Source organism: Salmo salar, chromosome 14, assembly GCF_965601325.2.
Source record: "Salmo salar chromosome 14, fSalSal1, whole genome shotgun sequence".
Lineage (NCBI taxonomy): Eukaryota > Metazoa > Chordata > Actinopteri > Salmoniformes > Salmonidae > Salmo > Salmo salar.
In genome coordinates, this window is record NC_138304.1 from 92,877,078 (window position 1) to 92,899,335 (window position 22,258).

Here is a 22,258-nt window from a genome sequence, read left to right on the forward strand (position 1 = left end):
TGTCACGGAATGAAGGGTACTGTAACAGTTTTCCGTGGGTTAATCCTGCACACATGCTCACAGCTGGAAGCACCCAAGTAATCATCAATTCTGAGCGCAGTTGCACGCGACCCAATCGTAATGCCTACTGTCAATTTGATTTGATTTAACATTCAATATCCCTATTGGCCTAGTTAGGGACCATCAGTAAATTATACAATGTAAATGGGACAATATTTTAAAAGGACAATAGCTCCAAATTTCAATTATCCAAAAGCCTCAAACAAACTATAAATTGTAGCAATTCATATACAGATATTGAAAGCTTTTAAAGAGACAACTAAAAGATCTAAACATAAAAATATTGTCCCAATTACATTGTGTAATTTATTGACGGTCCCTAACTATCTCCAGAGATGGGTTATCCAAAGTTAAACCAAATTTTCCACATTTGCAAACCAGCCAGCTGAAGCTAATTGGCAAAAGATTATTTGGCTAACTCTTCCCACAGGTGAACAGACACAAGAGACACCCACATCAAGCCACCCCCCTAAACCAACTCACGTTTTAATTCAGTCATGGCCGCTAGCATTTCTTAATGAACCAAATCTAAAACGAGGTCAAATCAGGAAGTGCAGTCGCCCTTTAATAGCTACACGTTATAGTTACGGGACCAAAACGTCAAATATGTTCAGTCTCGTGACTCAATGCTCATACAGTTGAAGTCGGAAGTTTACATACACCTTAGCCAAATACATTTAAACTTAGTTTTTCACAATTCCTGACATTTAATCCAAGTAAAAATTCCCTGTTTTAGGTCAGTTAGGATCACCACTTTATTTTAAGAATGTGAAATGTCAGAATAATAGTAGAGAGAATGATTTATTTCAGGTTTTATTTCTTCCATCACATTCCCAGTGGGTCAGAAGTTTACATACACTCAATTAGTATTTGGTAGCATTGCCTTTAAATTGTTGAACTTGGGTCAAACGTTTCGGGGAGCCTTCCACAAGCTTCCCACAATAAGTTGGGTGAATTCTGGCCCATTCCTCCTGACAGAGCTGGTGTAACTGAGTCAGGTTTATAGGCCTCCTTGCTCGCACACGCTTTTTCAGTTCTGCCCACAAATCTTCTATAGGATTTAGGTCAGGGCTGTGTGATGGCCACTCCAATACCTTGACTTTGTTGTCCTTAAGCCATTTTGTCACAACTTTGGAAGTATGCTTGGGGTCATTGTCCATTTGGAAGACCAGTTTGCGACCAAGCTTTAACTCCCTGACTGATGTTTTGAGATGTTGCTTCAATATGTCCACATAATTTTCCTACCTCATGATGCCATCTATTTTGTGAAGTGCACCAGTCCCTCCTGCAGCAAAGCACCCCCACAACATGATGCTGCCACCCCTGTGCTTCACGGTTGGGATGGTATTCTTTGGCTTGCAAGCCTCCCCCTTTTTCCTCCAAACATAACAATGGTCATTATGGCCAAACAGTTGTATTTTTGTTTCATCAGACCAGAGGACATTTCTCCAAAAAGTACAATCTTTGTCCCCATGTGTAGTTGCAAACCGGAGTCTGGCTTTTTTTTTAAATGGCGGTTTTGGAGCAGTGGCTTCTTCCTTACTGAGCGGCCTTTCAGGTTATGTCGATATAGGACCCGTTTTACTCTGGATATAGATACTTTTGTACCTGTTTCCTCTAGCATCTTCACAAGGTCATTTGCTGTTGTTCTGGGATTGATTTGCACTTTTCGCACCAAAGTACGTTCATCTCTAGGAGACAGAACACGTCTCCTTCCTGAGCGGTATGATGGCTGCGTGGTCCCATGGTGTTTATACTTGCACACTATTGTTTGTACAGATGAACGTGGTACCTTCAGGTGTTTGGAAATTGCTCCCAAGGATGAACCAGACTTGTGGAGGTCTACAATTGCTTTCTGAGGTCTTGGCTGATTTCCTTTGATTTTCCCATGACGTCAAGCAAAGATGCACTGAGTTTGAAGGTAGGCCTTGAAATACATCCACAGGTACACTTCCAATTGACTCAAATGACGTCAATTAGCCTATCAGAAGCTTCTTAAGCTATGACATCATTTTCTGGAGTTCTCCAAGCTGTTTAAAGGCACAGTCAACTTAGTGTATGTGAACTTCTGACCCACTGGACTTGTGATACAGTGAATTATAAGTGAAATAATATGTCTGTAAACAATTGTTGGAAAAATTACTTGTCATGCACAAAGTAGATGTCCTAACCGACTTGCCAAAACTATAGTTTTGTAACAAGAAATTTGCGGAGTGTTTGAAAATGAGTTTTAATGACTCCAACCTAACTGTATGTAAACTTCTGACGTCGACTGTGGTTGTTCTGGAAATTGGCCCAATATTGCTCTCTAGAGGGATTTACACTGTTATCAAAACGTTGTGCCAGGGTAAGCCTACACTAAACACAGACCTTATTTTAAGTGTTTTTAAAATCCCATAGGGGAAGAATGTATGGTGGAAAAACAATTAGAACCATTTCCTTGTTTGATGGCTAGGTTATATGGGTATTATGACTCATACTGTAATACTCTATAGGCAGAGGGTAGCTTAATTAGTCTGATTATTTGTAATAATGGTATGGGAATAATAATGCGTTTTATTTGTAAAGTGGTTTCTTGCATCAAACAACATTTTCAGTCACCTCCTTGTCTGAAGGACAAGTGGATGAACAGGTTAATGTCAAGCCCTGCATGCTTTTTTCAAAAGTGTCATGGAATGTAGACTACATTGTTATTCGATGCATTTTCACCATTGTTTTTTATGGTAGGCCACTCTGGTAAGTCTACATAATGATGAAATAGCCACAGTAACCTACTTGGCCACTGTTAAAACTATAACTTAAAGTGGGTAGAGCATCAGTGTCCACAGTAAACGCACACTGGATGTTGCACAGAATTTTCACAAGGTTGAAGTTTGCGCTCAGCACACCTGAAATTTGCCATAAAAATGTTGAGGGAACATTGATTTCAGTGCACAAACACTACAAGTATGTGGGCACCTGCTCGTCGAACATCTGAGTCCAAAAGGTACAGAATGGCAGGCAAGTTCAAGGTCAGGGCAGGGCAGGCTGAGGTCAGTAATCCAGGGCAGTGTCTATAGGTACTGTCATGACGTTGGCCTCTTTTGGTACAGGGAGGACAGTTGACCCCCTCCCCTTTGCACCATCCCCCCAACCTACCTTCCCCCACCCAGTCCCTGTGTGAAGGGGTGGTAAAATTCCAGGAGAGTCTCTGGCCACATGGCCCATAGAGAGACACAGGAAATTCTTCCAACTCACAGAATTGGGGAGCCAAGCGACATTTGTGTTCTGGAGAAGGTATGGAAGATTGGTGAAGAATCCAGCTACGAACTGGTCCGCTTGGTACAATTTTGTGATACTCAGAAGAGACACTATAGCCATATTACCATAAAACTGTTTATATAATAGCCTCAGCTTGAGACTTGCATCATAATGGTTGTATAAAATGTATTAATAAGGATAAAGCTATTTGTAATACATTGAGATGCTATGTACTGATGTTAATGTGATAGAATTGGATTTCTGTACCAAGCTTCACTCAGCCATCGGCACGCCCCCAAGGGACACAGACAGGACCAGGCGTCATTTGACAAGCCTGTTCAAGGGTCACTATAAAACTATACCCTGAGCTACATTTCTCGAGACCAGGCCTCCACTCCATGGCCAATAGGTTTTACCATCCAATTCCTCTACTGAAAGTGAACTACCCCACGTGGTTAACTTTTAGACTATCGAGACCGACAGAATAAGAACAAGTCTTTGATATTAATTATTAGTCTGCAGCTAAGTAAATTATATCATCGAACGCGAAGACCAACGAAACATCCATTCTATAACGACATTAATGAATGTCGCTTTGAAAGATCCATTCTAACCGAGAGAGAGAGAGAGAGAGAGAGAGAGAGAGAGAGAGAACTCTCCATCAGAACGACGCTCAAACAAGGATCCCGACGACACATGAGCGTGAGCCTTCAATTGTCAATTGTTAATATTAATGAACTCTGTGTAACTTCTCAGCTGACCATTTATGACCCATTGTCTAACAGACCAGTCATGCCTGTTAGCCATTAGGGCACATTACTCTACCAATCCTTTGTGACGATAATTACTGTTTGTATGTTTTCTGTTAATTACTTAGTGTAGTAAATAAATGATTTTAAGACAATTGATGTATGGATGATTTTAGTAAAGACTGGGTTCGTGCAGATACAACAATTTACGACATTTGGAATGCGACTGAACGCGAGGTAAAATACACCATTTAAACCAGAAGATAATCGGCCTATATTATAATATCGGAAGGTTATATTAGGAAAATTATAACTTTGTAATCTGAATATTCTCCTTGGTGCCCCGATCTCCTAGTTGATTACAATTAAACGATTAATCAGTTTAATCGCGTGATAATAATTACAGGGAGTTAATTGATAAACATGTCTTCAGTTTAATGGTACCCCAAAGACACGACAGTACAGAACGGCAGGCAGGGTCACGGCAGGCAGGGTCACGGCAGGCAGAATGGTCAAAACCGGGAAAACAGGGATTAGAGAGGAAAAACAGGCGTACGGGAAAACCGCTGGTAGGCTTGACAAGACGAACTGGCAACAGACAAAACGAAAACACAGGTATAATTGCACAGGGGAAAATGGGCGACACCTGGAGGGGGGTGGAGACAATCACAAGACAGGTGAAACAGATCAGGGTGTGACAGATATAGGCTAACTCTAAATACAACTGGCAATTTCTAAGGTTTGTTAATGTTCTATGTCATTTCTATTATTGTGATATTGAGTACCTTATTCACCCCACATTCTAAATTTGCATTTTTGTCCCCCCCAGTTTTATCATTGGAATGTGATACAAAACGAGGCAACGGTATGCTTTACATTTACATTTACATTTTAGTCATTTAGCAGACACTCTTATCCAGAGCGACTTTCAGTAGTGAATGCATACATTTCATACATTTTTTTATTTTATTTATTTATTTATTTTCCCCGTACTGGTCCCCTGTGCTTTAGGACCGTTCGGATGCCTCCGAGCAGTCGAGTAGGCTGTCCCCCTCAACTTCTAAAACCGAAGTTGCGCCCCTGCTGATTTTTTTAGACTATCAGGGAGCAAGCTCCTACCAACATATTTTTCTGCATAAATCCTATTGTCCTCTCAACAGCAGAAATATGACAAACATACAGTGCATTCGGAAAGTATTCAGACCCCTTGACTTTTTCCACATTTTGTTAAGTTACATCCTTATTCTAAAATGGATTAAATTGTTTTCCACACAACATCCCATAATAACAAAGCAAAATATATATGTACTTAAATATCACATTTACACAAGTATTCAGACCCTTTACTTAGTTGATGTTTCTGCGTCTATTTAGTCAGCTATAGTCTTGTCAATTGCCACTGAAAAATAGGTGTTTGATAAATATTTGAGACATTATTTTTGTTGACGAAATTAACACTGATATGCAGAGGTGTGGACTCGAGTCACATGACATGGACTCGAGTCACAGGGCATGTTCGACATTGCAGCCGACAGTGCAGGCGACTGCCAAATGACTGATCAAATCAAATTTGATTTGATTTTGATTGATCTACAAATCACCTTGCATCATAAATAACGACTCACTATTATCTGTTTATCAGTCAGTCAGTCAGTCAGTCAGTCAGTCAGTCAGTCAGTCAGTCAGTCAGTCAGTCAGTCACAATTTACCCATGATACATCACGGTTTTGATGCTCTCGAACACGGCCACAAATTTGATGACTTCAGACTTAAGTTGATAGAAAATAAAATATCTTGAGACTTGACTTCGACTTGGAGCCTCAAGGCTCGGGACTCGATATTGACTTGAGACTGATGACTTGAAATTATCTGCTCATGTTTTGTAACATTTTGTAACTCATTTTGTGGCACAGAGTCCATTAATTATTCTCCACCCAGTCAGAGACAGTAGCCGCAACATCTCCCTCTGATTGGACCAGCAAACTGTCAATCAACACAGGTCGGGTGAGTTAGCAAACAGATTGTTGATCGGGGCAGCGCAAACATCAAATTGTGGGGAGATAGGATTGCCAAAATAAATAAATATGCAGCTCCAAAAAAAATGTGTGATCAAGAATATTAACTGTTCGCATTGCAAGCTCACCAGCAATGTATCATCAAGCAACAATTACTAGCATAGGCCTTTTCCCATAGGGGATTTTAGAAACACTTAAAATAAGAGCCAATTTAAAACTTGCACAATACAGTTCACAGAATTGTCAATTTGAAGAAATGTAGGCAACTTATTCATTACTACATTTAGCTAACATTAGATAAGAATCCAGAGATTCTTACCTTTGCCTTGATTCGTCAGTCTCGTTCAGATCATCAAGGCATTTGTTGTTCTTTAAGATAGCCACCTTAGCAATAAATGAGCATTTCATTTTTGGGGGGTAAATACAGGTGACTATATTGATAAAAATCACCTTGTCCTAGAGAGATCTACACTGTTATCAAAACGTCACGTCAGGGTAAGCCTAAATGAAACACAGCCCTTATTTTAAGTGTTTCTAAAATCCCCTATGGGGAAAATGAATGGTGGAAAAACGATTGGAACCATTTCCTTGTTTGACCGCTAGGTTTATGGGTATTAGGACTCACACTCTGGTACTCTACACACGTACTGTGTTCAACCAGTTAGCAAGTCGGAAATGTCAGAGTACTGACTAGTACATGAACGTGGCATTCGTCCCACCTCTGCTGATATGTGGTTAAATCATATTCTACCTGTTATTTCCATACATGAAGGGCACATTTTGGCATTTGCTGTGTGATTGATGAGAAACTCCATATTGCAAATGTACGGTCCCTAACTAGATGTTAGCGAATGTTTGTAAAATTTGCAGACAGCGGCGGGCCGTGCACCGGGGCCAGGTCTTCCGGGAAGTCATCGAACGAAGTCTCTCGGACAGTCGATTTCCGTTTTATAAAATGTTCTAATTTTGGTCATTTTTCCGCTGTCCCGGTAAATTCCAGCAGATGGCGAATGGAATCTTATTGCAAATGTACAAAACATCACCAATCACGACATGGCCGTTTCTCCTAAATGGAAAAGACTTCGAAGACGAAACTTGGTGAGCATAGGTTTGGCATAATGGGCAGTTAGCCCCGAACAAGATGGCGTCGAGGCCTCAACGCTTTTTGAGTTAAGGCCATTTTTCTGGGATTAAAGGTCAAAAATGAAGATGTGGCAACTCTCTTATGCTCTGCCATTGCATGATTCTAATTTGTAGATAGGTCACAAATAAAGCTATCCCCAGTAAAATTGGAGCACAACTCATGAGTCCACGTCCTGCACTGCTGACACCTAGTCCCCACCTGTGACTGAAAACAGGGGGAGAGATGCCAATTGAAAGCTCTCTCTTAAAAGCATAGGTAGCTATCTATCTAGCTATATGACATAAAATTATGTAAAGCTATCAGTCACTAGTGGAAACATTTAGAAATGCAATTAAGTTGCGTTATCGTTTTAATGTATTTTACCTCAGACGATCTGGTAGTAAGGTTGCTAGCTAGCACTCCTTGCAGCTTATGCTAACTAGCTAGCTGGCTAGCATTTACTAGCTAGAAAGTTAGCATAAACTAGCTCTAACTGGGCTAGTCTTTGTCTAAATGACAGGTAGAAACACATTCATAACCATAAAGGGGTAACATATTACTACTTTACTCAAAATTATCTAAATTTTTTCAATCTAAACAAGTGGATTATTTATCTTAAGGCTTTCCTACTTTTATATTTTAAAAAACAATTATAGATCTAATGTCATTGGAATATATCTACAACTTTTTTTTACATTTCAAAAAATTTGATCAACTTACAACTTACTAAAAGTTGTGATGACACAGAGGACATTTTTTGTTGAGTTAGAGCAGTGGCAGACAAAGTGTTGGGGAAATAATTTGGTGACATCTTGTGGTCTTAATGTCAATTACGGGGGGGGGGGGGGGGGGGGGGGGCAGTTACCCCAGGGGGCTAGTTACCCCCTAGTAACCTACTACATAGAGCATGACTACATGGAAATCTATTCCACATCAAGTAACTAATTTAAGCAGTAAAATTACATTAAAAAAACAGATAAAAATACACATTATGGAACAGCACGGACGCATGCATACAAACACAAGATAACATACGCACTATACACACATGCACACATAGATTTTGTTTGTGTTGTGTTGTTTGTGTTGTAGATATGTGGTAGTAGAGTAGGGGTCTGAAGGCACACACATCAAATCCAATTTTATTTGTCACATGTGCCGAATACAACGGATGTAGACCTTACTGTGAAATTCTTACAAGCCCTTTAACCAACAATTCAGTTCAAGAAATAGAGTTTAAGAAAATATTTACAAAATAAACTAAAGTGAAAAAACTAAAAAAGTAACACAAGAAAATGTAACTTAATGTGAAATATGTTGTGAATGTATTGTAATATTTTTGAAATTGTATAACTGACTTAATGTTGTTGTCTTGGCAGCAGCTAATGGGGATTCATAATAAATACAAATACCACAGACTTATGGACAGCACCAAGAAGGTTCCGAATTTATTCACACACCATTGCACACCCTTTTTTTTTAGGTATTGGGTTTGTAAGAGACTTAAGTGATTGTTTTGTTTGTTTGAACTTTCTTTGACATACATCTTACTTCCCAGGCTCAGGATTTGATGTTCATTGACGTCATCGCGCAATGTTGCCAACGTAGCACAGTTTCCGGTTCGAGCAGAAGTACGTGGCAGCCATCTTGTTTCCCGTTGCTACTGAAATAAAATAAATAATACGCTGAGCTTCACTGCGAACCCGTAAAACAAAGTGAGTAAAAATCTATTGATATACATGGTTAATGTCTATATGTGAAAGCATACTGTGTCGCTATGGAATTGGGGCTATAACTTTGCTAATTTCCAGTTGCTCGTCTTGTCCAATAGACGATTGTTTTGGAAGATGAACATAGGCGCCATTTCCCTCCCCGCTCTCTGAGCAGCTTATTGGTGGCCAGCTGAAAGTAACAGAGGCGTTTAAGAAACTACCGCACTGAGTCCGCCATTTTGGCTCTTGTCTAAACTCTGTCTCGTACGACTGGCGATTTTTGTTAGATCCCGAATGGCGTCAGTTTCACAACGAACTGAACCCCTAGAAACCTTGATTGGTGGAATCTAGTCCGAGGTTTGATTGGTCTGAAGGACAGATCCAAACGTAGTCTTTATTGGTTAGAGAGCCTTTCCCCAACTTTGCAAAGCTTTGTAAACTTTCCTTTGATTTATCGCTTCCTTTTGTTCAGTGGCGAATAAACAGTATCACAGGCCACTGTAGAGCGTATCATCGTCTTCCATGTCTCTCTTCCCTTGTCCAGGTTGCGCTTGTTATATGCTAGCTAACTGTTAGCTACCGGTGTCTCTACGTTTGACTAACAATAAATGATCACACCGTGTTACTGTCTAAGTTAACTAGCTAAGCTAAACAGCCGCTGGGTTAGCCAGCAGATCCGACCGGCTTGTTTCAACTGTAAGCAAGCGGTCGGATCTGTTGTCTATCACTGGTTAGGATAGTTTTAGCTCATTCCAAAAATGTTTTAGTTGGTTAATGATAGGTAGCTAACGTTAAATGTTTATCGTCAGTGTTGCATGTTGTTGAATTGAACAAACCAAACTATTAGCTAGCTATGTACAAGAAGACACATTTGGGCCATCTACCGTTAATTAGCTAACTTAGTTGTTTGTCTGAATACAGGCAGGAGGCCGAAGGCATCAATAAAGAACTCACTAAAATCTCAAATTACAACAGACATCTTTCTCACATTTTACCAATGCCCATTAAACCGAGATATGTATCATGTTCATTGTTTACATTCCAGTGTGTTGACTGCCAGTTATTGTGAATCACATTATGTGTGCACGGACTCTTTTCAAAGACTTGAAGTCTGTGCCTTGTCCCTTGAGCAGCATGATAAACAGCATTCTCTGCTTTCTTGCCAATGTATAATTGCTTCAAACTATGTGATGGAAAGAAAATCATTCCATGCAATACCTGTTTCAAGATGCAATTTGGAGAGTACTGTAGCAGCCTATACATTTACATTACATTTAAGTCATTTATGTATTGCCTATGTATTGTACAATTCAAAACTAACTATACTGAACACAAATATAAATGCAACATGCAACTTTTAAAACGATTGAGTTAGTTCATATAATGAAATCAGTAAATTGAAATAAATTCGTTAGGCCCTAATCTACAGATTTCACATAAGTAGGCAGGAGCACAGCCATGGGTGAGCCAGGCCCAGCCAGTCAGAATGAGTTTTTCTCCACAAACAGATAGATACTCAGTTTCATCAGCTGTCCGGGTGGCTGGTCTCAGACCATCCCACAGGTGAAGAAGCCAGATGTGGAGGTCCTGGGCTGGCGTGGTTACATGTTCGTTTGCGGTTATGAGGTCGGTTGGACGTACTGCCAAAATCTCTAAAACGAGGTTGGACATGGCTTATGGTAGAGAAATAAACATTCCTGCAGTCAGCATGCCAATTGCTCACTCCCTCAACTTGAGACATCTGTGGCATTGTGTTGTGCCAAAACTGCACATTTTAGAGTGGCCTTTTATTGTCCCAGCACAAGGTGCGCCTGTGTAATGATCCGCTTCTTTGTATGCCACACCTGTCAGGTGGCTGGATTATCTTTTATTTCAGCTTGTGAAACATGGGACCAAAACTTTACATGTTGCTTTTTATATTTTTGTTCAGTATCTAAGGAAATTCCCTGGGTGACTATTAAGGGTACAATATTTGTTGGGCTATTTTACATGATTAGTTCATGTTCTCACCATCCATCAACTAGCCTAAATTCTCAATCTAGAGCAGGGGGTGTCAAAGTAATTTCATGACTATCACACCAAGCACAGCTCTATACAGGAAGGATCTGTATGCTCTTGTTTGCATTTATAGAACAGATCCTTCCTGTATAGAGCTGGTGCCTGAAACGGGTCTAAGAAAAGCATACAGTATTTTACTGATGGTACAATTCTGCCTAACCCATTCATGGATGCTAACTACCTTTAGTGCCTATTGACGAGAGTAGTTTCTAGCCGGGGAGTTTTAAGGCCCTGTTCGCTCGTTCTGAACTTTAAAATGCATCACTTGCGGTACGGTTTTGGAAACATAAGGACATATCTTTCATATCAGCTATAAATAATTATCAAAAATCAAACTTAAATTACTACACACCTTTTTTATAGGGTTAGTGTTCGCACACGGTCATATCTCCATGTTACGGTGCTTGTTTACGGAAGGCAGATGGAAGACAGGCAGCCACCTGTGTTAATTAGCTGTCTAGCGTGCTTTGAACACCTGTGTGTAAGCTAACTGGGGAGGAAGTGTAGTTTGTCAACTGGAGGCACACAGTATGGATCTGTTCAAAACTGCTAGAGTAAGTGTATCTTTCATTTGAAAGATTCTTTCTCTTTGTTATGAACAATAAGGGGGATCTCAGCATATGTTGTTCGATAACTGTTTTGCAAGCAAGGATTATTGACATTTCTAAACATTGAAACACAGCGTCGCAATTGTACTTCACATGCAGCTAACTGCTAAAAACCCTACGGAGTAGAAGGGTTTTCAAGAGCTAAGTTCTGCCCTGCTTTTTCCTGCGTTGCGGCAGGTAGGCCACCAAGTATCACAGCAGCTGTTAGCTTCATAACTTTCAACTTGACCTTGATATCTAGTCTAAATGCACCATTACAATGTAATCAGAAAATTAACATGCATATTGTTATTTTATGCCCCATTACTAAATTATCAACATCTAGAATCAGTTTTTCCTTTTGAGCGCAGACAGGATTGAAGCCAGTGAGACTGTTTATAATCCAAATTTAGGATGGACAAGCTGTGTGTAGCTCATGTGTGTGCATGTTTTTGTGTAGGTAAGCCTAGTTTATGCAGGTGTGTGCGTGCATGACTTAGCCCAGCAGCCCTGAGGGCTCTTTTCTGCTGTTTGTTTGTGAAAGTGACACCCTGGCTTGTGCGTGTTTGGCTCTAAACAGCGTCCGTAAGCAAACATGTCCCAGGCACCAGCAGCACAAGTCATGGCAAGGTCTCTGCTGCAGAGTGACCTTGTCAGGTGTCCTCATGGAGGAGGTTTGGGTTTAGAAGAGCCTGCCTGCACCGCCATAGATGGCTATCGCTGGAATGGAATAATCTATGTGCAGTCTAGCTGCTCTATAATCATTAACCAGCCTGCTACCAGCTCTACTCTGTTTCCAGCTCTACTCTGTTCCCCTGCTCTCTCTGTACCAAAATAGAAAAGGGAACAATTTGCTTTGTTTCCCTCTTGAGTCTCTCTCAATTCCATTTCAATTTCAATTTAAGTGGCTTTATAGGCATGGGAAACATATGTTTACATTGCCAAAGCAAGTGAAATAGATAATAAAAAAAGTGAAATAAAATTAACATTACACTCACAAAAGTCCCAAAAGAATAAAGACATTTAAAATGTCATAGTATGTCTATATACAGTGTTGTAATGATGTGCAAATAGTTACGAAAGGGAAAATAGATATAGGTTGTATTTACGATGGTGTTTGTCATGTCTTGGCACACTGTGGTATGGAAGGTTAACAAAATTGGATCTGTTTTAAAAAAGAATTGTGGGTCTGTATGTAATCTGAGGAAAATATGTGTCTCGATGGTCATACATTTGGCAGGAGGTTAGGAAGTGCAGCTCAGTTTCTTCCTCATTTTGTGGGCAGTTAGACTATGAGCAGTCTTCTCCTGAGGGCCAGGTCTGCCTTCGGCGGCATTTCTCAATAGCAAGGCTATGCTCACTGAGTCTGTACATAGTCAAAGCTTTCCTTAATTTTGGGTCAGTCACAGTGGTCAGGTATTCTGCCACTGTACTCTGTTTAGGGCCAAATTGCATTCTAATTTGCTCTGTTTTTTGTTAATTACTTGACACATTGGGAAGCATTATCTTTTAGTTTTAATGTGATTTGGTTGGGTCTAATTGTGTTGCTGTCCTGGGGCTCTGTGGGTCTGTTTGTGTTTGTGAACAGAGCCCCAGGACCAGCTTGCTTAGGGACCTCTTCTCCAGGTTCATTTCTCTTTAGGTACTGGCTTTGTTATGGGAGGTTTGGGAATCACTTCCTTTTAGGTGGTTGTAGAATTTAACGGCTCTTTTCTGGATTTTGATCATTAGCGGGTATCGGCCTAATTCTGCTCTGTATGCGTTATTCGGTGTTTTACGTTGTACATAGGATATTTTTGCAGAATTCTGCATGCAGAGTCATAATTTGGTGTTTGTCTCATTTTGTGAAATCTTGGTTGGTGGACGGACCCCAGACCTCACAACCATAATGGGCAATGGGTTCTATAACTATTTCAAGTCTCTTTTTTTTTTAGACAGAGCCTAATTGGTATGTTGAATTTTATGTTCCCTTTGATGGCATAGAAGGCCCTTCTTGCATTGTCTCTCAGATCGTTCACAGCTTTGTGGAAGTTACCTGTGGCCCTGATGTTTAGGCCGAAGTATGTATCGTTTTTTTGTATGCTCTAGGGCAATGGTGTCTAAATGGAATTTGTATTCGTGGTCCTGGCAACTGGACCTTTTTTGGAACACCATTATTTTTGTCTTACTGAGATTTACTGTCAGGGCCCAGGTCTGAGAGAATCTATGCAGAAGATCTAGGTGCTGCTGTAGGCCCTCCTTGGTTGGGAACAGAAGCACCAGATCATCAGCAAAGTAGACATTTGACTTCAGATTCTAGCAGGGTGAGGCCGGATTCTGCAGACTGTTCTATTGCCCTCACCAATTTGTTGATGTACACTACCTTTGAAAAGTATGGGCTCACATAGAAATGTCCACCAAAGCCCAAAGCCCACCAAAAAATGTTTCCATTAAAATAACATCAAATTGATCAGAAATACAGTGTAGACATAGTTAATGTTGTAAATGACTATTGTAGCTGGAAACGGCTGATTTTTAATGGAATATCTACATAGGCATACATTGGCCCATTATCTGCAACCATCACTCCTGTGTTCCAATGGCACGTTGTGTTAGCTAATCCAAGTTTATCATTTTCAAAGGCTAATTGATCATTAGAAAACCCTTTTACAATTATGTTAGCACAGCTGAAAACTGTCGCGCTAATTCAAGAAGCAATAAAACTGTCCGCCTTTAGACTATTTGAGTATCTGGAGCCATCAGCGTTTGTGGGTTCGATTACAGGCTCAAAATGGCCAGAAACCAGAATAGAAAGAGGAGTGGGAGGCCCCGGTGCACAACTGAGTTTCCATCTTGTCCAGCTGTGTATGTAACATTTCACGTAAACCCTGTTTCTTGTCTGCATCGAAGTAGTGGTCCTTGTACCTAGCATCGAGCGTGGTGGCGACACAGTAGGGAGGCTCAGAGAGAATGCCACATTGTTGGGCATGCAATACGGCTTTCCTCAGTACGAAATTCTCATCGACCCACTGTGCTGTCAGACTCAGCATGCTCACGGGGCTGACATCGCTGGTCCAAATGTCAGTCGTGAAGCTAATAGCAGTGACGCCCCTAGCAAGTAGCTCATAGACGTGTTTCAACAATACTGTGCAACTCCGGTAGGGCAACATCTAAAAAATAGCGCCTACTTGGTAGTGTGTACCGGTGCTCAACCAGTCGGCGAAAGCCAACATCATCCACGACAGAGAACGGTTGATTGTCAAGAGCAATGAAATCCATTATCTTGGCGTTAATGGAATTAGCCTTTGAGTTGCCTCGCGGAAATTCTTACTCTTTCAAATCACTGCTCGTCTTGAACTTGTTTAGATGTTGAAAGTGTGCACTTTGTATTTTCTGCTTTTGTACTGTGCATTGCTGTATTTTTTGTGGCGTCATTACGTCATCTACCTACTTTGGGTAGGCATGTCAGCTTTGACATCGGTTTTGCACATTGGCGTTAAACTAGACATCGGGCCGCTGCCGATGTTGGCATTTTTAGCTAATATCGGCTAATAGGTTTTTCAATTTCTTTCTTAGGTTTTTGCATTTTTCATCAAACTATTTGTCATTGTTGTTCATTTTTCTTTTTTCTTTTTTACATTTATTTAACCTTTATTTAACTAGGCAAGTCAGTTAAAAACAAATTCTTATTTACAATGACGGCCTACCAAAAGGCAAAAGGCCTCCTGCGGGGACGGGGGTCTGGGATTAAAAAAAATAAATACAATATAAATATAGGACAAAATACACATCACAACAAGAGAGACAACACTACATAAAGAGAGACCTAAGACAACAACATAACAAGGCAGCAACACATGACAACACAGCATGGTAGCAACACAACATGACAACAACATGGTAGCAACACAACATGGTAGAAGCACAAAAACATGGTACCAACATTATTGGGCAAAGTCAACAGCACAAAGGTCAAGAAGGTAGAGACAACAATACATCACACAAAGCAGTCACAACTGTGGTGTCTGCTTTACATTTTTAGATTTGATAAGGAAGAGGAGAGGTCAAATATAGTGTTTAGGTTTTCTACTGTGAAGTTTACACCATCACTATTACAGTGAAACGTTTTGTCCAGTAAATTGTCTTGAAGGGTTTGAATTTGTTGTTGCCTAATTGTTTTTTGGTAGATTTCCACACTACTTTCCTTCCATCCTTTCGCAAGATGGCGCCAACAGAGATGGTCGCTTCGCTTCGACTCCTTAGGAAACTATGCAGTATTTTTATTTATTTTAAGTATTATTTCTTACACTGTTAGCTCAGAAAATCTTAAGTGTTATTACATACAGCCTGGAAGAACTATTGGATATAAGAGCAACGTCAACTTACCAACATTACGACCAGGAATACAACTTTACTGAAACGGATCCATTGTTCGGACCACCATCCAGGACATTGGATCTAATCCCAGAGGCCGACCCAAAACAACCTCGCCGCAGGAGAGGTAGACGCAGCGGCCGTGCACACCACTCACTGCTTCAGAGTATATTACTCGCCAATGTCCAGTCTCTAGACAACAAGGTGGATGAAATTAGGGCAAGGGTTGCCTTCCAGAAAGACATCAGAGATTGTAACACTCTCTGTTTCACGTAAACATGGCTCTCTCGGGATATGTTGTCTGAGTCGGTACAACCACCGGGTTTCTTCATGCATCGCGCCGACAGAAACAAACATTTCTCTGGTAAGAAGAAGGGCGGGGGTGTATGCTTCATGATTAATGACTCATGGTGTAATCATAACAACATACAGGAACTCTAGTCCTTCTGTTCACCTGACCTAGAATTCCTTACAATCCAATGCCGACCACATTATCTCCCAAGAGAATTCTCTTCGATTATAGTCACAGCCGTTTATATCCCCCCCCCCCCTTTGACAAATCCGACCTACTCAATTTTGCACCTACCGTCCTACAAGCAGAAACTCAAATAGCATGTACCCGTGACTAGATCCATTCAACGCTGGTCTGACCAATAGGAATCCACGCTTCAAGGTTGTTTTGATCACGTGGACTGAGAAATGTTCTAGGAAGTCTCAGAGAATAACATTGATTTATACGCTGACTCGATGAGTGAGTTTATAAGGAAGTGTGTTGGAGATGTTTTACCCACTGTGACTATTAAAACCTACCCTAACCAGAAACCGTGGATAGACGGCGGCATTCGCGCAAAACTGAAAGCGCGAACCACCGCATTCAACCATGGAAAGATGTCTGGGAATATGGCCGAAAGTAAAGTGTAGTTATTCTCTCCGCAAGGCAATCAAATAAGCGAAATGTCGGTATAGAGACAGAGTGGAGTTGCAATTCAACGGCTCAGACACGAGACGCATGTGGCAGGTTCTACAGGCAATTATTATTAAAAGAACACCAGCCACGTCATGGACACCAACGTCTTGCTTCCAGACAAGCTAAACACCTTCACCTGCTTTGAGGATAATACAGTGCCACCGACAAGGCCCGCTACCAAGGACTGCGGCCCCCCCTCCTCCGTGGCCGACGTGAGTAAGACATTTAAGCGCGTTCACGCTCGCAAGGCTGCTGGCCCAGATGGCATCCCTAGCCGCATCCTCAGAGCATGCGCTCGCTGGTGTGTACCAGCTGGCTGGTGTGTTTATGGACATATTCAATCGCTCCCTATCCCAGTCTGCTGTCCCCACATGCTTCAAGATGGCCACCATTATTCCTGTACCAAAGAAGGCAAAGCAAACTGAACTAAATTACTATCGCCCCGTAGCACTCACTTCTGTTATCATTGAAGAGCTTTGAGAGGCTAGTCAAGGATCATATCACCTCCACCTTACTTGCCACCCTGTACCCACTTAAGTTTGCATACCGCCCCAACAGGTCCACAGACGATACAATCGCCATCAGACTGCCCTATCCCATGTGGACAAGAGGCATACCTATGTAAGAATGCTGTTCATTGACTACAGCTCAGCATTCAACACCATAGTACCCTCCAAGCTCATCATTAAGCTTGAGGTCCTGGGTCTCAACCCCACCCTTTGCAATTGGGTCCTGGACTTTCAGATGGGCCGCCCTCAGGTGGTGAAGGTAGGAAACAATGCCTCCACGTCGCTGATCCTCAATACTAGGGCCCCACAAAGGTGCGTGCTCAGCCCCCTCCTGTACTTCCTGTTCACCCATAACTGCGTGGCCATGCACGCCTCCAACTCAGTCAAGTTTGCAGACGACACAACAGTAGTGGGCGTGATTACCAACAACGATGAGACAGCCTACAGGGAGGAAGTGAGGGCCCTGGGAGTGTGGTGTCAGGAAAACAACCTCTCACTCAACGTCAAAAAAAAAAAACGGAGGAGATGATTGTGAACTTCAGGAAACAGAGGGAGCACCGCCCTATCCACATTGACGGGACAGTAGTGGAGAAGGTGGAAAGATTAAAGTTCCTCGGTGTACACATCACTGACAAACTGAAATGGTCCACCCACACAGACAGTGTGATGAAGGCGTGACAGTGCCTCTTCAATATCAGGAGACTGAAGAAATTTGGCTTGTCACCTAAAACCCTCACAAACTTTTACAGATGCGCAATTGAGAGCATCCTGTCGGGCTGTATCACCGCCTGGTATGGCAACTGCACCGCTCTCAACCGCAAGGCTCCCCAGAGGGTGGTGCGGTCTGCACAACGCATCACTGGGGGCAAACTACCTGCCCTCCAGGACACCTACAGCACCCAATGTCACAGGAAGGCCAAAAAGATCATCAAGGACAACAACCACCGAGCCACTGCCTGTAAACCCTGCTACCATTCAGAAGGCGAGGTTAGTACAGGTGCATCAAAGCTGGGACCGAGAGACTGAAAAACAGCTTCTATCTCAAGGCCATCAGACTGTTAAACAGCCATCACTAACACAGAGAGACTACTGCCTACATACAGACCAAAATCATTGGCCACTTTAATAAATTGATTATTAGTCACTTTAAATAATGCCACTTTAATAATGTTTACATATCTTACATTACTCATCTCATATGTGTATATACTGTGTTTTATACCATCTATTGCATCTTGACTATGCTGCTCATCCATATATTTATATGTACATATTCCTATTCCATCCCTTTACATTTGTGTGTATAAGATATTTGTTGTGGACCTGTTAGATTACTTGTTAGATATTACTGCACTGTCGGGAACTAGAAGCACAAACATTTTGCTACACTCGCATTAACATCTGCTAACCATGTGTATGGGACCAATAAAATGTTATTTGATCTATAGCATTTCTTAATATTATTCAGTTCCTTTGGCTTTGATGCCTCGTGATTGAGCATAGTAGAGTGTGATTTTGCAGTGATCAGATAGGGTTGTCAGTGGACAGACTGAATGCTCTAAGAGACTCTGGGTTGAGGTCAGTGATAAAGTAGTCTACAGTACTACTGCCAAGAGATGAGCTATAGGTGTACCTACCATAGGAGTCCCCTCTGAAGCCTACCATTGACTATGTACATACCCAGATTCCAACAGAGCTGCAGGAGTTGTGACCTGTTTATGTTGGTTATGTTGTCGTAGTTGTGCCTAGGGGGGCATATGGGGGAGGGAATGCTGTTACTTCCAGGTAGGTGTTTGTCCCCCTGTGCGCTGAGGGTGTCGGGTTCTTGTCCAGTTCTGGCATGAAGGTCGCCACAGACTAGTACATGTCTCTGGGCCTGGAAATTGTTGATCTCCCCCTATGGGGATTCTACTGGTGGTATATAGGTAGCACACATACATTTTTCTCTGTTGAAATAATTTCCTTATTTATTTCTAGCCAGATGTAAAATGTTCCTGTTTTGACTAATTTTAATAGAGTGGGTTAGCTGTGTTCTATACCAAATTAGCATACCCCCTGAGTCCCTTCCCTGTTTCACACCTGGTAGTTTGATGGATGGGACTACCAGCTCTCTGTAACCTAGAGGGCAACCAGTGGGTCCATCACCTCTATACCATGTTTCTTGTAGGATGACAACGTCTGTATTTCTAATTGCGTTGATGAAGTCTGGGTTCCTGCTCTTTAGGCCAAAGACAGATCACCTCAGACCTTGTATATTCCAGGATTAGATAGTAAAAACTTTGTTTTCCATAGTGTCTAGTGTTGTTTTATAGTGCCTGTCCCTCCTCTCTCTCGCTCTCTGTCCCTCCTCTCTGTCCCTCCTCTCTCTCGCTCTCTGTCCCTCCTCTCTCTCATCCTGTAACAGCTCTCTCCTTTCTGTCCTTCTCCATCCTTTTGGCTCTCCCTCCCCCCGGTTTGTTCAATGACGGAGCAGGTTTGTGTTCTGTCTCTCTCTGGCTTGTTGTTTCTCGGTACAGTGGGGGATTTGCAGCAGTAATATGCAGGATAAGCCTCAGGTCATTCCACCATCATCTATGCAGACTGCCAGCTAAGAGCAACTCTCAGTAAATTGCTTTGTCCCCTCCTCTCACCTAAATCTCTCACTTCAGTACACTTCATCGCCAGGACATTACGTTTCCTTAATCTGTTGCTAGACAGATCTTTAGACATACAGTTCTCCAAACACCGTTATGGATCCCAAATGGCACCCTATTCCTGTAGTGCCTTACTTTTGACAAGAGCAACCCATGCATGCGTGTGCTCATCCTAATGTAAACGTTAGTGTGTGGAACAGCATGGCTGAATGTCTGTTTAACCCTTGGCGAGATAACAGCAGGGCATTTATACGACATTGCTGAAATGGTTTTATGATGACATTTTAATTGTAGAACGAGAACTGTCTGGGAGCATAGTTTTAGGGCCAAGACAACAATAGTTGTTTATTGACATTGTCCTATGTCTTGTCCACCCACAAACATGAACACAATTTGTTGAGGTGCCTTTTTGGCCGGTTTTGATCAGTTATCTTTGTGGAATGGGAAATCCACTTCAAATTATTAAAGCCCTCTTTTTTTTTTTTTTTTTTTGGTCTTTAAAAAAATATATGTTTTACTAAATACCTTTTATGTTCATTAGTAGGCCAGGTATTTCATTGATCTATTTCTAAATCTGGATCTTACTATCAGATAGACTAATTCATTCTCATGTAGTTAGTTGTGTTATTATTCTAGTACATTTTTAGTGAATGAAGTATGCACTTCAATGAAGGTGTTTTATTAGCACTAACACAGACTACAATATTTAGTAGATTGTCTGGATATTATCTTTCTACCTACTGTGACAAAGGATGTGTGACAGAGGAAGGATATGTGACAGCGGAAGGACAAGCGTGTGCTTGTGGACTTGCACGCATGCCTGTGAACACGTAGATCACAGCGCGTCTGCTCAATATGCCTTTGCTCTTTAAATCATGTGGCTGCAACATGCGGCATCCATTCTGACACTCTCCTCGGCCAATCAGGGGCATCAGGGTTGCTTGCATCACTGGCCATTCAACCAGTCATGGCCGCAGGGAGGCGGAACTCGGGGAGACATTTAGTTTGACATTGTAAATAAGCAGGGAACAGTTGTCAGAGAGCAGCCAGTGGTTCCTTTCTTCTCCATACAGCCATGAGAAACGCAAGATCAGCCGGAGGACACGGAATGCAGAGGCAAGCTACCGCCACCACTTCCTCAATCAGTCCCTGACTCGCTTTGTTAGAACTTTCTTTGTATTTTGTCTGGTTCTTCTTTCTCTCTCTTCCTCTTTTCTTTTGCTGACCCCTATCCTGCAGCTCAAGGTAACTTAAAACAGGATGTTGGCTGTCGGTGAAAGGGGGTTGGGTGTAGGAAGGAGGGGGTAGGGCGGGAGAAGTGTCAGAGCCGACGAGCGGATGGCTTGGCCAATAGTGCAGGAGGGCTCTCTACTCTCATTCGGGGAAAGGCTGAGAGCAGGGCAGAAGCCTGGCCAGGGTCTGAGTATCATGTAGCAGGCTAGATTGATTACTTTTGAATGTTAAAAGGAAAGGAGGCAAGGAGGAGATTTGTCTGGGAGTCGGGAGTGCTGCTGTACCGCTGCCACTTTGATCTCTTTCCGCTATCTTTTTTTTACATTTTTGTCCTTCACTGTGCTGAGGCAGGGGTCAACTGAAAGACAAACATGTGGGTTGCTGGCTGGAGAAAGAGATGGAACAATTGATAAGGAGAGGGTTAGAGAGAGAGAGAGAGAGAGAGAGCGGGAGGGAGATGCTCGGGGGGGGGGGGGGGGATTTGGTTAGAGGAGAAACAGGAGAGAGGGGTGTGTGTTTAGGAAAGGGGGGCGGGAGGGGGGGCTGGAGGAGAATGAGTTGAGGGGGGAGGGGTAGAAGAAAGTGGGGGTGGTGAACGCTCTTCTCTGTCTGTCGGGCAGGCTGTAAGGTTTTTAAAGGCGGAGGATGGGCGGACTGTGTTTTGTCTGTTCCTGGGACCGGCGCCTGAGGAAGTGAAGGGCTACAGAGATTTTCTGTGTCAGCCAGCCCCCCTCTTGCCTCTCAACGAGACTTCTACAGTACAGAGTAGAGAGTACAGCCTCTCTCTCCCTTTCCTGCTCTCCTTCAGCCAACTACACAGAATGATGGGCACAGGGTAAGTGTGACCAACCACACACACACTAGACCTGTCTGTGTTTTAGATCGCTGCTGGACTCCTCTACCCATGTGTGCTTTCTCTTCTCCTCTTTCTCTTTCTCTCGCTCTTTCGCTTTCTCTCACTCTTTCTCTTTCGCTCTCACTCAGTTTCTTCACTCTCTCTGCAGAGATGGGATGCGCTC

General features: G+C 42.2%; 1 protein-coding gene across 13 annotated transcripts in view; it reads left to right on the plus strand.

Annotated features, from left to right (window-relative positions):
- The first annotated feature begins 8,799 nt into the window (after positions 1–8,799).
- nfyc (nuclear transcription factor Y subunit gamma) overlaps positions 8,800–22,258 on the plus strand; it is a 40,919-nt gene continuing 27,460 nt past the window's right edge. For 5 of the 13 annotated variants that reach the window (XM_014142800.3, XM_014142805.3, XM_014142801.3 and 2 more), the window contains exon 1: positions 8,800–8,902. In XM_014142800.3, the coding sequence (XP_013998275.1) occupies position 8,902 (1 nt within the window). In that variant the 5' untranslated portion in view covers positions 8,800–8,901. 13 annotated transcript variants of the gene reach the window in all.